The sequence below is a fragment of the Acipenser ruthenus genome, chromosome 15 (genome assembly GCF_902713425.1).
Source record: "Acipenser ruthenus chromosome 15, fAciRut3.2 maternal haplotype, whole genome shotgun sequence".
Taxonomy (NCBI): domain Eukaryota; kingdom Metazoa; phylum Chordata; class Actinopteri; order Acipenseriformes; family Acipenseridae; genus Acipenser; species Acipenser ruthenus.
Genome location: NC_081203.1, coordinates 13,886,968 through 13,903,522, shown reverse-complemented (window position 1 = coordinate 13,903,522; position 16,555 = coordinate 13,886,968). Strand labels below are relative to the sequence as shown.

The following is a 16,555-nucleotide window of genomic DNA, read 5'->3' as shown; positions in this document are numbered from 1 at the left end:
GCATTTATAACTCTGTGTAAAAAAGCAATTCCTACCTTCTGTTACTTTTACTCAACTTCCACTTATGCCCTCTTATTCTTCTCTCTGTGCTAAATTTGAAGTAGTGTCTTGGGTTAACTTTATCTATACCATTTATGATTTTAAAGACTTCAATCAAGTCCCCTCTTTCCCTTCTTTCTAGGCTGAAGATATTTAATTAAGTCCTGGGATCAGCCAATTACATGTCCTCCTCTCCTGTAGAATGCCATTGAAATGGGATTATTATGGTGAGACCCTGATCTCCCCACAGAGTTTGGTGCACTGTAGAGACTCAATGTATTTTTTCTACCATTATTCCAACTTGGCAGGAATACCGACTGGAACTCTCACTATGGATATTGATTAAGATTTTCACCAATTGTACTGTTTTCCAGGCCCCATTAAAAATGTGTGTACTTCGGCTTCCAAAACAAGTTCTTTGGGAGCTCTGTAAAATATTAGTCTGGATGTCACAATCCATAAAATGAGGTTTTGTTTGCGATTGGCTGGAATGTGTTATGAATGTATCACTTCCCCCACGAAGGACTGCTTAAATAATTTGTATATGTTCTCTTTTGATAGCAGATGGGGGTCTGACTTTCCAAGGACTGTAGTCTTAAACTAACGTTGTGTAAATGGCAAGCAGGAGATCCATCATGAGAATGTTTCTTCAGCCTTTCTTCCTGTGGGACATGAAGATCACTGCATTGCTTGAACAAATTTGGGTCATAAAGAAACTAGAGGATTTCATTGGGACGTTCTTTTGTTTTGTTTTATTTACTGGAAATAAAGGAGGAATACGGTTACTGAAGGTTCAGTAAAAATGTTCTTTCTGTATTTGGTTATTATTATTACTATTATTATTATTATTATTATTATTAATAATTTCTTAACAGACACCCTTATCCAGGGTGACTTACAATTGTTACAAGATATCACATCATTTTTACATACAATTACCCTTTTATACATGGTTTTTTACTGGAGCAATCTAGGTAAAGTACCTTGCTCAAGGGTACAGCCGCAGTGTCCCCCACCTGGGATTGAACCCACAACCCTGTGGTCAAGAGTCTAGAGCCCTAATCCACTACTCCACACTGCTGCCTATAGTTCCTATAGTTGGTTGATCTCAGGCACCTTATTCAAAAGATATTTACATAGATCTGCTTGATGAGAGAATGTTCTTACTGTCATGTATCTCAGATCACCTCAGACAATCATATTATGATATCTCACCGGTTGATGCCTTCTGTATTTCCATGGGCCGACAACAATAACCGATTCACCACTATTTCCATTTAACAATTCAAGATCCCAAGAGCATTTCCTTTTTTTTTATTAAGTTACTGACCAGCCAAAACTTCAACCTTGCCAAGAAAACATCCATCACTTCTACTGCACTATATGGGTCCATTATGGTGTGAATCAGTCCAATCTTAAATACATGCAAAACAGAATGCAATCACAGGGCTTTTTGAAAAGCCGCCCAAACAGTTTCATAGGTCACATCATGTACTGACTAGACTAACAATGTTTTCAATGTTCCTATAGTAATACAGCACAAGATTGAACCACTTTGCAGTCTCAATGGCTTCCATATTATTACCAGTAAATGTTTTGTTAACTGTTGGCAAGAGAATAAAAAAGAGTGAGGTCAGCGAGAGAAATGAGGAATGTAAATAAGAAACGAACAAAAGGAATTCATACAGCACTTGGAGCCTGTCTGGTATACAGTGCCACTCTGGAATGACTTCTCCAAGCAACATTCGTCACTTCAAATTAGAAATGCCTTGACACTCTGGATTAAAAGCTAATTCAATGAATGGGATGTTCAGTGGCTGGCACTGGGTACATTTCCAGTCACAACTACATCAGAATAAAAAAGCTGCTTGCAATAATAATAATAATAATAATAATAATAATAATAATAATAATAATAATAATAATAATAATAACAATAAAGCCATGCTACAGAGCCTGTCTTTATTTACCAAAAGTGTATTGTTCAGACATTTTTTAAATACTTTCTTTACAATGGACTCTAAAGCCAGAAAATCCAAATGGACCAGACTCATCTTGGCTTATGAGGGGCAGCGTTTTTGTTAAACCTGTCTATATTAACCATCTGTGGGTTCCACATGGAGAGACATAAACAGCCTAGAACTGTATTTCATTCCTAAAAACAGACGTGCAAATAGTAAAAAAAAATAAATAAATCTTGAAATATCTCATACATTTACATTTTATATTTGCAAATTAGTAGTACTGGAACATGTGTTTTCATGTTTGAATATTCTTTACAATTTATTGAATATGCTTATATTCTTTCATTTTGATGAGCTGGACAATTAAAGTATGAATCTTGAAAATGAAACAAACTCTTGAGAGTAAAATAAACCTGGTACCCAACCAAATTACCTGTTAAAGAGAGAAGACAAACATTTGACTGTCCGCTACAATGTGTATTATTTATTTCAGACATCATTCATTTATGCATTGCTTTCCTTATATGAACCAATACGAACATAGTAAGATTTGCCACTGAATACATTTCAAGCAATATTTGTTAAACTATTTAAATATTTGACCAAGCAGTACACATGTATTTGTTTATGTTGATTTTATTGTCGTCCTACATAGTAGAGCAAACACTTTTCTTTTAGCAAAAATGTCAATAGTTGCTGAGGGCATTTGTTTTTTTAACATATGCGATGGTCTAAGATTCAGCCAGATCCACAGTAATTTCTCTCTGGTCTTTACTGTTCTGTTGGTTTTCGGTCAGTGTTTGAGATATGGTGATAAACACACAACAAAGGCACACTAACTTAAACTGAACTGGAACAGCTATTAAAAGTCCATCTCATAGGTGGAAGTTCAAAGCACCTTAAAGTTGCATCTTACATGCACTGATACATTCTAAACTGCATATTTCAGCCACACCAGCCTTTGGAGATACATAATATTAATTCAGACTGCATGATTGATATCAACACAAAAAAACGCCACATTTGTCACTAATGCTGACTGCGGCCAAATAAAAAAAAATTAGAAAAGGAATGTCTGCTTTTGATGCAAATGTGTTTTCAATTATTGCAAGTGCAATGCTATAACAAAAAATGTTTGAAGCGGTATCACAAAGTTCTGCATGTTTTAAATGTTGGCTTTCATCGCACATATTGTGTTTCTTCTGCGTGTCTTGTTTTTCATATGCTGTTGCCTGGACGCTGGCTACTTCAAACAACAAGCTCCCAGCCGGAGGGGCCCAGACGCACTCAGTCAAAGTTCATCTGGGGTAAACAGAACACACACAAACACTTTCACTCTGATGTGTGGAGTTAAATCATTAGGGCGCTTTATGACTTGTAATGACCCGCTTGTGTGGAAGCAGAGGAAGTGATCCAATGTCTCTCATGCTGTGTTACAGAATAATTACAATCAAAATGTTATCATTTGTTTTACCCTCAGTTGATTTTCTGAAGAAATGATACAGTTGCCAGCCATTAAAATGTTTAAATGCTGTTAACACCCCTAGTCTAGACATTGCATTGTATCAGGGTAACCTGTCTGACTGCTTTATTTAGTGCTGCTGTGCAGGGTGGTGGAAATGTCCTCAGGATGAGCTGGAGACAGGAGATCTGATGCTGGTTTCCAAGATGGGATTATTAATGGGGATAATAGGGAGAGCCTGACCAACAAAAACTAACAGACCTTCCTACCTATGAGTGAAAAAACTCCAACATGCCAACTCCAGCAAGACTGAGAGGGCAGGGTTTCAAAGGCCGTAGATGAGAACTCCAGTGTTAATCAGCAAATCATATGTAGCATTGATCTTGGCATTTTCAAGAGGTCGTTATGTCTGTATCGTTATTGAATAATCATGCTAATTTGAGTTCCGACATTATGTTGATTTACGAAATAAAGTTACTATCTTAACGAGCAGTGCTTCTTACGACTATTTCTTTTGTTTGCGTGGGAATTTAAAAGCGAATCATAATTTATCAGGAGTTAATTTGCACTTGGAAAAGGAGGGTTTTAATTAACGAAAGACTATAACTCACCTTGAAACAGAAATTTAGCAGACCACGGTTGTGACACCAACTACCTTGTGGTAGTTGTGGAAATATTTTAGACTTTTATATACTTGTGGTTGTGAATGAGATTTGTTCGCTTGTTTTAACAATTTGTAAGTTTAATCCTGGAACACACTGCCCGTTGACATTGCAGGAAGGGATGCATGGATGCATAAAGTACAGTGGCAATGGGGCAAATCAATAAGCGAAAAGATAAGGCTATGGCAGTAACAAGTATCTACAATTTTGGCTAGAACCACATATGACTGGAGACATGCATGTATTCTCTATCTCACACACACACACGCACACACACACACGCGCATACATACATACATACCTACCTACATACATACATACACACACAGTATTCCATTGGTTTGTATATAATGTCCGTGCTGAAATTTTTGGAAAGCAAGACCTGACAGCTACTGAACTTTTTAACTATTAGACGAAATATTTACAGAAAAACTGATGCCATAATCATGATTCATTTATCATTAACAGCGTTATCATTAAATTATACCAAATCACGTTTTTTTATTTACAATGAAGGATTTTTAAATCTGTGCCATCCGATTGTTATCCACACGTCAGATAATCATAAATCAGCATTTATAAAAAAGTTGTAAAAGTTACTGGTACTTTTATTCTTTTACATTTTTGACCATCAGTTCACAAACCACGTTCGCTGTTGTGTACAAGGTACCTGAACTAAAGAACAGCTCCATGTAAGTAGAAAATTTTTTTAGTACTGAGGCATTAGTTTGGCTATTGGAAATACCCACAAAGTGACATAGTCCACTGCTGGGATAATGAAGCCTGAAGGCTACCAGACCACAGATGGAATTCTGAGCAAACTGTATTACTCATGGAATACTGAGGACAACGTTTGTATTCATTAACAAGAATCAATAGTGCTGCATAAAATCACGGAAAAAACTAATAGAAAAACTTGAAATGTTATTTATTTTAACACATGCATTTTCTAATAGCAATAGAACCCTCATAAGCGGGCTTTACCGTCTGGTAAAGCCCTTCTCGTTATGTTAATGGAACGAAGCGGAACCTTACCAGACGGTAAAGCCCTCTTCTTCGGGTTCTATTGGTTAAATAATACGATTTTCAAAAAAGAAATCCTGAGTAAAGCCACTGTGAATAGGCAGGTAATCATCATAACACCAACTTCTGTGTATGCCGTGTAAGGGACCAAAACAAAGAAAAAATAATTCTCCAGCTGCTTTGTTGTCATAACCCTCCAATGATCCAGCAATTGTAAGGTTCTGTTCACTTACTTGTAGAGGCTGTCTGGTTCCAGACACTTAAAGACTACAGAGTAGATGATCGAATGGGAGAAGTCCGCGTGTCGCTTCCCCGCCACCACACAGGAGGACCCTAGACCAGACAGTAGATCATCTGCAAAGCTCAGCACCTCCCCTGGATTGACAAAGAAGAAGGACAGAGATGAACATAAGCAAAGGAGAAATACAAGGGAAGTGATTGCTCTAGAACCTCAAAACAAAAATAACCATCTCCAACATATGTGACTCTAAATAAAAAAAAAAAGGAAGAACAAATATCTGCAAACAACACACGATAATAAACAGTGAAGAGGCTTGGGTGGGCTGGTAATATTTATTGCCTTGTTGAGCATAAAAATCTGCCGAAAAACTTTCAAACCAAACCACTTCTGCAAGAAATGCTGCCTCTATTTGTGAAAGACACAAGTTACAAAAAAGGGTCATCCCTGAAAAAAAAAAAAAACAAAAAAAAAAACACTTGGGGCAAATTTGGGCCGTCATTTTAACTGCAGTGGCAGCTATTAGCAACATAAATAAAAAGATATATAGGGCCAAGTTTGCTTTATGTTTGGCCTCTTCAACAATGAGAGCAACAAGAACAAGAACACTATTTCTCCAAATCTATCCACGGATAATAAAATATTGTGGGGTCCTTGGCGGTCAGCGGAAGGTTCGGCTGCAGGTTTGATGAGAGGCCACAAACACGGGGAAGGAATCCAAGTTAAGACTTTCTTATTTCTCATGAGTTATGCATAACTCGGTTCCATACTGTAGCAGTATCAATCCTCTACACATTCAGGCGTTAAGCATACTGTCTCTACATCGATAACGAAAGGAGGTACGGAGAAAGACATCACACGTCCTCCATTTACACCGAACGTGACCTTTCGTATCTCACACGAGACACTGTCGTGTCTTAAAGGCACTTTGTGTATATGCCATCCATTATCCATAGAGCTTGTTTAAAGTACAAATGCCCCTACTTGAGTCACTGGAATGCAGACACCTCCTGGGAGTCATTGATATTGTATTCTTTCTTAACGTCTGAATGATTTATAATATAGGAGACTTTATCAGATCACAGAGCGTTACATCGTGATGTTGCTTTTGACTTCCAAAGCTCCCTCTAGAAATGACCTATAAACTGTTTTCTTCTTCTTTTTATAGCATTTTGCATTATTTTGTTTTCAGGAACCCTCTATGAGAGTTATAGACAATGAAGAATTGTTTATTGTGAAATATTAACACCTAAAATTGTTATCTGAGGTGTCTGAGAACTTACCACGCTGTGCCATTAACGTACCACTACAAATGCTTTACTGAGAATGCACATGATCTTCTCGTGGTCTTCCATATAAAATAAATTCTGCCATGTACATCAAATAAAAAAACATTGCAGCAACACCTCCACATGTTGACCCAAATCAAAAGCAGTGATACTCAATGGTAGTGCATAATACTGGTAGTAAGCTATACAAAGCTATCTTGGAGACATTTTCCGAATGGGATTAGCACCAGAATAGCACTGTAAAACTACAAGAAGTTGGAGTATTAAACCCCCTAACTAAACAACCCAAACACTTCCACTGTGTGCTGTATTTGCTGTTAGAGTACTACCATTGTTCAGATGTCCCAAACATCTGAAAAGAGCAAAGAATGTGTTTGTTGCCAAGGTCGTCTTTTCTGTAACAAGAACATGATGTTCGTCGAACAAACAATGAATAGGGTGACTAGTACCAGAGCTGATGAGACAGCGATGCCACAAAGTTGCCAAAACATTTTGTTCCAAGACTGGCTCCTTCTTTGCTCCTTCTGTGTCAATTTCATTTACTTTCAATAGAACAAGTAATGACGAGAACGGTTTGTGTAGGAGTTTGTAGTGGTATAGCCTTTAGCAATATGCCAACCAAGTAAAAGTTCAGTACCTGATATAGAGTGAAGATAGAACAAGCCCAACACTGACAGAGGCCAGTGGGTCAAAATGGATAAAACCGAGAGGATCTATCTCATTGCAAAAACACACGTCATAAAAATGATGTCTGAGGAGTGATCAGGGCAGTCAATGCCAGGGTTCGAAAGAGTGAATGCCACAGTATTAGAATCAGGAGCTAGGCAAGAGGTAACTTGATAACAGGTTGTGACAGAAATACAGTGATTCTTGGTGGTAAATCTCCCTCCCGACCTGTGAGGGTGCTAAGTAGCGAGAACAGAGTACCTTGGACGGGTTGGCCCGACAGTTCTTTCCCAGGGTTCAAGGGAAGTCGGCAAGCTAGAAAGGGGACAGAACTCCGGTGCATTAACTCATCAACCCGGAAGGGAAACGATGTGGCAGCCGCGGATTCGAGGGGTGGCTGCACTCGTTTACCAAGGGGTCATGTGTGACGGCATCAAAAGGGACGGAGAGACACAATCTGTTCCTTTGCTTTGGTTATGAGAAAATTACAAAACTGTAAAACAAAAATAAATACCTAGTTCTTTATAACAAACTCCTTAAGCACGGCCTTGATTAGAAGCTCATGTATTGAAAAAGATGAAAAGACAAAGAAAAAGAGCTCTTTGCACTCATATGGAAGAATAGTTCGCTATGCATTACATTAACCTTGTCATGTGCATTAAAATAACATGTGTATCACCTCGTGTGTTGAGAGTGTTCTCGGATTTGCAAATCATTAAAACTTGTTTACTCAATTTTGTCTGTTCCACTGAGTCTCTATTACAGGAATTAATATCAAAACTTCCACAACATTCTGGCGCTGCGAGCAGGGTCCTAAACTCCGTCCACTGATCGTCCCGGGAAACGGAGTAAATCACCGGTGAGACCTAGACTTAACTTTGGTCAGGATGCCCGTAACTAAAAAAGTTGACGTAGTCCGCTTCGAATCTGACTGGGGGTGTCAGTGAGGCGGATGAAGGATCCCGAACCAAAAGAAATTGAGACACGGTAGGACAATACATTTTTGATTAGACAATTTGGACAGGGTAACTTGTTCCTGTCAAGAAATAGAGTCCCGGGACTGATAATGGGTAACTTGTTCCATTATTGAGACAGGGTAACGTGTTCCTGTCAAGGGTTAGAGACCCGTTAAAGAGTGGGTAACTTGTTCCACTGAGAAAGCAGGGTAACTTGTTCCTGTCGATAAGATAAGGTAAATGGGTAACATGTTCCATTTTCCTTGAAAGATCCTATTATATAGCTCTGTTTGACTAATACGTATTTCTATCTTTCTTGTAATTTGTTTGTTTGTTTGTGTCTCTGTTTTATTGTTCAATATATGTTGAAATTGAGTGAAATTTGGCTTGAGAAAAAATGACTATAGTCGACCTGTAAAATCGTAAAATCATTAAAAAAAATTAAAAAAATAATTGGCTGAATAAATTGGAAAAAGCGTGTTTAAAGAAGGTTAAAAGGCTAAGTGATATAATGGGTGCGGCAAAAAGTAGAATTGTTGATTGTACTAGCTTGACAGGATGTCAGAGAAAGATGCATGATAGATGGGGACCGAATCCCCTGAGTCAAAATGACTTGTGGTATGCTAAGTTAAGTTGGCCCCTTAGTGGAACATTAAGTATAAGTAAATTAGCTACCTGTAGGACGGAGTTAGAACAATGGGAAAAACAAAAGAAGAAGCGTAAAGGGAGAATAGACTGGGATAGTTTCAGAAAATGGGAAAGAATGGCAGAGGATGAATTAGAGAAACAAGAAAAGGGCAAGGAATGGAAAGATTTAATGATACAGGCGACAGAAATTACAGAAAGAATAAAAGGCAAGAATAGATCAGAGAGATTGGCATGCCTTGCTCCCCCTCCCTATTGCAGCCACCCCCACCCTACTGCACCGCCCCCACCGGATGAAGCTGACGGCGAAGACAGTGACTCCAATGGAAGCACCAACACGACAACATCTAACTCCACCCTTGGGGGAGGCTCCAGGCCAGGAAAGCCACAGAGTTCAGCAGCAGCACCAACAGCCACAGCCCCGACCAGAAAAAGTACAAGACAAAAGGTGTTTCCTTTGGTGGCATATCCTAATCCCCAACCAAGACCGGCTCAAGGGCAACCAGGATATGACGAATGGGAATCCACAGTGAGTGTCCAACGGGACTGGGAGATCGGCGAACTGAACGAAATTGCCAAAGACCTGCCTGATCACCGTAAGGACTCTGGACAGTTCATTGAACACGTACAGGCACTGGTTCAAATGTACCGACCTAGTGCTGGTGAAATAGGCCAGGAGTTGCACCGCAAATTGAAGTTGGATTGGCAGGCAGTTAGTGAACCCTTTGACATCACTCTGCCGTACAGAGATGACAGACTTTATAACCAACAACTCAATGCTTTATTGAAGCGGATTACTGATAAATGGCCAGTACAATCAGATTGGAATACAATTCACAATTGCAGACAAGGCTTGGAGAAAAGTTGGGACGATTATTACGCCCGGCTGTTGAAGTGTTATCGTGACCATAGTGGACTGAAACAGGGTCAAGAACACTTTAATGAAATGGCCCAGTCCTGCATTGGATGGGAAACTGGAACATTGGAAAATCTCTTGACACACATTGTACATCAGAACAGACAACAGGCCTCAAATGAACAAAAGAAAAAAGAAGACAAAGAAAAGAAACAAGGGAAGCTGCAAATGGTGCAACTGCAATATTACCAGAATCAAACACCTGAATATGGGGCCGCACGGGGCAGAGGGGGTCGTGGTGGTCGTGGTGGATGAGGATGGGAGCAGCAGCGATGGCAAGGTAGGGGCCCAGTGGGCCAAGGGTTTGATAAACAGCAAGTAGAATGTTGGACCTGTGGGAACAAAGGGCACATAAGCAGGCACTGTAGCCCACCAGGGGGTAGATCAGGAAACCGGGGAAAACAGGGATTGTGGGCAGGCGAACCACAGACACAATGAAATGAGGTGGGAATAGCACATGAGCAGGGAGTTAACCAAAAACATGAATTATGTCCTTTAATTTTTAAAAGCCAAACAAGCCCAAAAATCACATTGAATGTAACAGGCAAAGATATAGCCTTTTTAATAGACACAGGGGCTGCAAGATCAGTAATCAAACAAGAAAATGCACAGCATTTGAAGTTATCAGATGAATCTGTTTTAACGATAGGGGCCTCTGGCCAAGCTAACAGGGAAATGCTTACAGAAACAGTGAGTGTTAAATGTAATAACATGTTCATGATGAACTCGTTCATATACTCCCAACTGTGTCCGGTGAATCTGTGTGGTAGAGACTTGCTGACAGCCTTACGCATAAAAATTGAATGTGATCCTGAGGGTATTACTGTAGATGTGCCTTTACTGTACACCGAGTTTAAACCCCCCTCTGATTGGCTTTATGCGTGGGATTTGCTACCAGGAACTCGAACTGCACAGCTAGAGCAGCTGACCGTTGAATTATGGGGAGATCAGCATGAAATCATGCCTGCACCACGAATGCATTGTACTGCCCTCTACTCACATGGTCAACGAGACTTTGAATTTGAAGCAGAATGGTTTACCCCTCCTTGTCCTGTGTATGTAGAGTATTTAGAATCACAATATTTGTACTGGTCTACTGATTTTGCCGCGCTGTCCATTAATCTATCCAAGGAACAGAAATCGCTGTTCCAGCAAAAGGGGGCAGCCCCACATGTGTCTCTAGCAAAGCATCACGGGTATGATTGGAAAGATTTGGGACCCTGGGTGCTAAAACTGTCTCGCTTGAGGGACTGGGTTGTGGTGAAAGAAGGCGAGTACTCCCCATCCGGTCAAGCGTACCGAATGCTAAAAAGGGGGGCTTGGGCTTGGCACCGAGTGGCACTAGAGCTTTCACTCTGTCCGGATCCACAAACCCTCATGCTAGTACATGAGGGGGAGGAGCCGGATTGGCTGAAAGATATACCACAACAACTATGGCCCACTAGTAAGAACGATTTTGGCCGCATAAAAGACTGTGAGCCCCTAGTGGTTGAACCGAAAAGCACTCATAGGCCCAAACGTAAACAATACCCTCTAGGAAGGGAAGCTATTGCAGGTATTAGACCTCTCCATGAGGAATTGGTAAAAAAAGGAGCTATAATACCTGCTCCTGGGGCCAGGTGCAACTCTCCAATTCTCCCAGTCCGAAAAGCTAACGGGGAGTGAAATCAATCTAGCTGTGCAACAAAGAACCCCAATAGTGCCCAACCCCATCACCTGTCTCTCTGCTGTTCCCCCACAAGCAAAATGTTTTTCTGTTATTGATTTAGCTAATGCTTTTTTCAGTATCCCTATTGAAAAGGGCTCACAAGAATGGTTTGCGTTCACGTTTGAAGGGAAACTGTGGACATGGACCGTCTGTCCACAAGGCTATACTGAAAGTCTGGCCGTATTTAGTGCTGCCATGCAGGCAAATTTAGCAGGATTCATACCCCCCGCTGGGAGTACGTTAATACAATATGTGGATGATTTGCTATTATGTTCTGAACCCTCTGAAGCATGCGAAACCGATACCAAGGCTTTGCTATATTTTCTTGCACAAAACGGGCACAAAGCCAGCAAACAAAAGCTACAGCTGTGCAGGCAGGAAGTTACTTATCTAGGTCACAGACTGTCAGCTGAGGGAAAGGCCCTGGGACGTGACAGGATTGAAGCAATCATAAAAATACCACAGCCGGTGACAAAGAAACAACTGATGACTTTTTTAGGCATTACTGGTTACTGCAGGAATTGGATACTTGACTATGCTACAAGGGCACAGCCCATGCAGGACTTAATACATACTAATCAATTAAAAATGAATGATGTTATTGTTTGGACTGATGAGAGCAAACAGGCCTTTAATGACCTAAAACAAACTTTAACAGCAACCCCTTGTTTGGGTCTCCCGGACCCAAACAAGGGGGCAGCAGTGTTGAGTAGTGGTTAGGGCTCTGGACTCTTGTGGGTTCAAGCCCTGGTAGGGGACACTGCTGCTGTACCCTTGAGCAAGGTACTTTACCTAAATTGCTCCAGTAAAAACCCAACTGTATAAATGGGTAATTGTATGTAAAAATATCTTGTAACAATTGTTAGTCGCCCTGGATAAGGGAGTCTGCTAAGAAATAAATAATGATAACCAGGTGAGCACTAATGGGCCAAAAGGCCTCTTCTCCAAATCTTAATAACTTCTGTTAAAATCCACTGTTTAGTCATATCCTGTGCCACTACTGCCATACTACTATATTTTGTTGTATTTTAGTTACCGATATAGCTATGTAAGAGCAATGTTAAAAAGATTATAATCTGAAATAGGCACCCATGCCTTAATCAATAAAAAGAAATACACCAGTGATTTCTACTTCCAGATCAAATTGTCATCAATGACAATGCAGTGGCAGCACAAAGGCAATTCATAGTTTTCGCTTCATGTTTACAGATGCACAATCCCACCCCTACTGTATTCATCAAGTGAGTGCAGATTCCCCTACACAGGGAAGGTGATTACGACACTGAAAGAATGGACTATAACAGCTCCCTGATCCAGTCATCACATATTGAATTCAATCACAAAGGTGCAAAGGTAGGACTACGTATTTGCATATTCCATGAAAAATGAAATAATGTTATAATTGCATGGTGAATACTCAGATCAGCACCTCTTCTACTTAAAAGACCATTAGTATTTATTGGCTGAAAGCAGATAAGCTTGTATCAATAGTTTTTTACAACAAACTATTGGCTGGTTTGGAGGTGATTAAGGGCATGTCTGTTTGCTTTTTGCATTACAATCTAACCACATATCCCTTTTCAATCATCACATAGCTGCAATCTGACCATGCCACTTACTACAGGATTCAGTAGTTCATCAATTTATCAGTTTATATGGATTTTAAATATTTCTATATTTCTGAGTTAACCCCCAAAAAAGGTGAAGTAGCAAAGTATTCTCAACAAAATAAAACAGGTAATGTGTTAACAAACCTAATACAGGTGTAACTAAAATCTCATTTTATACAAGCCAGCTTTTAGTCTAGATTGAAACAATGTCAGTGATTGGGTACGAAGAGGCATTGAGGCCAGGCAGCCCCTACATTATGAGCCATTGGCAGGAAAATACCAGTGTATCCTAATGGTATGAAAGGATAAACATGGGCTTGGTGTTATAATGAGATCCCAATGGGCTTTGTCACCCTAACTGAAAGTGACCCCTGCCCCTTGAAGCTAGAGTGTACTGTACATCTTTACAATGAAATAAGGCAGTGTTCTGCACTCTCTTACAGCTGTACATACTCATTTAAACATCAGCAAACATATGAATCTGTGGCTGTGTTAAAGTGCCTCTTGTGAGTTGTTAACAATAAGGATATTACAGCCCAAATCAATCACTCTTCCCTGCATGCTGAATGTTGAGACTTTCCATCAAACTATATATAGTTCCTGCAGTTTCCTGGCCCTCATACAATGTAAATGGAGTGTGTCTTCTTGTAATAGCATTACGTGCATATGCTTTGCCAACTACCAACCCCCCAGTGAAGAAAATACTACAAAAAAATCTATGGTTTTATTGTATTGCTTATTTGAAGTGTGTTCCACAGTGCTGCCCATCAATGGGTCTACAACAGTGAGACTGATTCTGTTTCTAATCAACTCAACAGTCCAGACATGTATTCTTGATTGGCTAGATCTAAGTGATACAGGATGCTTTGGATGCTTTGAAAAGTGAAGGGTTCCCCAATAGAAATAAATCACTTCTATGGACTGAGTCACTTTAGAAGCCATATATCAATGTGTTAATATAAGTAATTAGAAATGAACATTTATTTTGAGAGATCATTCAAAAATATAATCGTCTGGCAGAACAGGTGGTGCTTATTAAGTATTTGTGTCAACCCCCCCCCCCCCCCCCCCCTACCCCTCCCCCACCCCGCCCCGGCTTGCTTTTTTGACCTTGCAGAGTTTTGTGTTAGGAGGTGAAGGCACAATTCAAAACAACAAACTACAGGAACATAATTTAGATATTTTATTTAACACAGTGTTATCAAAAAAACTACAAAATTATATTGCATAAGTCTACCAGAAGCCATAATAAACTGACAAAATGGAAACATTTGACATTTTAAAAAGTCACATGAAATACTGTACTTCTTTGAATTGCTGAATGGTTTCCCAGGCCCTGATAAGTACTCATTTGGATTACCTTACCTAAGGTAGCACTTATTCCCTACAGTTAGTGGTAATCATGGTCTGTGAAACCAGCCATAATGTATGTGTTTAAAGTTATGGTTGATTAACATATTGAGACGTTGCGAGAGCCACTCAACAATACAAGAAACATCTTCTTCTAATATCCTGAGCTTTCCCTTTGTGATGGTGTACTTCCGATGGTGTATGTGTGCTTTAAGTATGTGATAGAAAGGGTTAGAAAGCTTATCCACTGGGATGGGTGTCTAAAGTTTCTGTAGTGGAACTGAATTAGAATCAAAACATTGATTTGACATAATATTGCTATTGCAGTTTACCTTACAAAAGGCCGTCCACAGATCAAAAAGTGTGCCTTAACAGAGAAAGCCTTCCAGACGTTACAGTGCCTATGACAAAAGAGAATAGCTGTCTCAGGCAAACCCCCCCACCATTCCTCCCAGTGGATATGTGCGTCTCGCAGAGCGTCTCATTCTTTTGTATTCCTCCTTCTACTATTGCAAGTCCCATGTGGCTCTTAGTTTGCTAAGGAACTGGACATATGGTAAAGAGTTCCAGGCCTCATTGGGGTAGGGAAAGTTCACAAAAATGCATGAATTAAAGAAAGAATTGACCCTGTCCAACATTGTCATTGAAACGTATCTTCAAAGTTCCTGCTAGCAACAAAAAAGGAAAGAAAAGGGCCCTGACAGGTGGACTGTGTTGAACAGAGCTGTCAGCCTGATGTCTGTCTTTTCGTGAAGCCAGTTCAATTGTTTTGCTGCCAGCATCACTCAACTCAGATTAGAGGTTGCTTCCCTTTTATACAGCTCTTTATTGTGCTATACAGGAATCCCTTTATTTCCTTGTTCAGAGAAAAAGGAAGAAACAATTTTATATGATTTCCGACGATTTTTTTCTATGCCGCTGTAAATATATTGCCTGGAAGAGAAGCTCGGCTTTCCCAGAGCATGTTATCCATCACTCACCTATCAGTGCAAGCCTGTGGTGTGTATTTCAGTCCTGTAAAACATGTTAAAACCAGTGTGAGCTACATTTTAATGATTTGAAATAACAGCAGTATTTAGATCCAACAAGACCGACTCGATCAGAGCTCCTGGTGCTGTGATATCAACTATCATTACACATGAACTCCCCATTATTAAGATTGTATTCATATACTTATCTCTGGTGATCCTAGTCCTTTACCAAGCTCTTTATTTAAAAAATTCTTAAACTTCAAACATATGCCATCACCTGTTTATTTTAATTTTGAAGGGTTCCCCAATAGAAATAAATCACTTCTATGGACTGAGTCACTTTAGAAGTCATGTATCAATGTGTTACTATAAGTAATTAGAAATGAACATTTATTTTGAGAGATCATTCAAAAATATAATCGTCTGGCAGAACAGGTGGTGCTTATTAAGTACTTTGTGTCAAAACAAAACATGCATTATACAGAGTCCTGCTACTTTTCGATATTAATCTGTAAAGCTCATTAAACGTTGAATTCCTCAAAAATGACTGTTCGGCTGAAATACATAAGAACATAAGAAAGTTTACAAACGAGAGGAGGCCATTCAGCCCATCTTGCTCGTTTGGTTGTTAGTAGCTTATTGATCCCAAAATCTCATCAAGCAGCTTCTTGAAGGATCCCAGGGTGTCAGCTTCAACAACATTACTGGGGAGTTGGTTCCAGACCCTCACAATTCTCTGTGTAAAAAAGTGCCTCCTATTTTCTGTTCTGAATGCCCCATTATCTAATCTCCATTTATGACCCCTGGTCCTTTTTTCTTTTTTCAAGTCAAAGAAGTCCCCCGGGTTGACATTGTCTATACCTTTTAGGATTTTGAATGTTTGAATCAGATCGCCGCGTAGTCTTCTTTGTTCAAGACTGAATAGATTCAATTCTTTTAGCCTGTCTGCATACGACATGCCTTTTAAACCCGGGATAATTCAGGTTGCTCTTCTTTGCACTCTTTCTAGAGCAGCAATATCCTTTTTGTAACGAGGTGACCAGAACTGAACACAAT

At 39.7% G+C, this 16,555-nt stretch overlaps 1 protein-coding gene across 2 annotated transcripts in view; it reads right to left on the bottom strand.

The window, feature by feature from the left end:
* Positions 1-16,555, bottom strand: part of LOC117422289 (astrotactin-2-like) — a 643,010-nt gene that overhangs the window by 55,104 nt on the left and 571,351 nt on the right. For both annotated transcript variants that reach the window (XR_009307362.1, XM_058987183.1), the window contains exon 19: positions 5,384-5,525. Coding sequence is in view for 1 of the 2 variants with exons in the window: in XM_058987183.1 (XP_058843166.1) it covers positions 5,384-5,525 (142 nt within the window). In the remaining variant the exon portion in view is untranslated. The remainder of the gene's footprint in view (positions 1-5,383; positions 5,526-16,555) is intronic.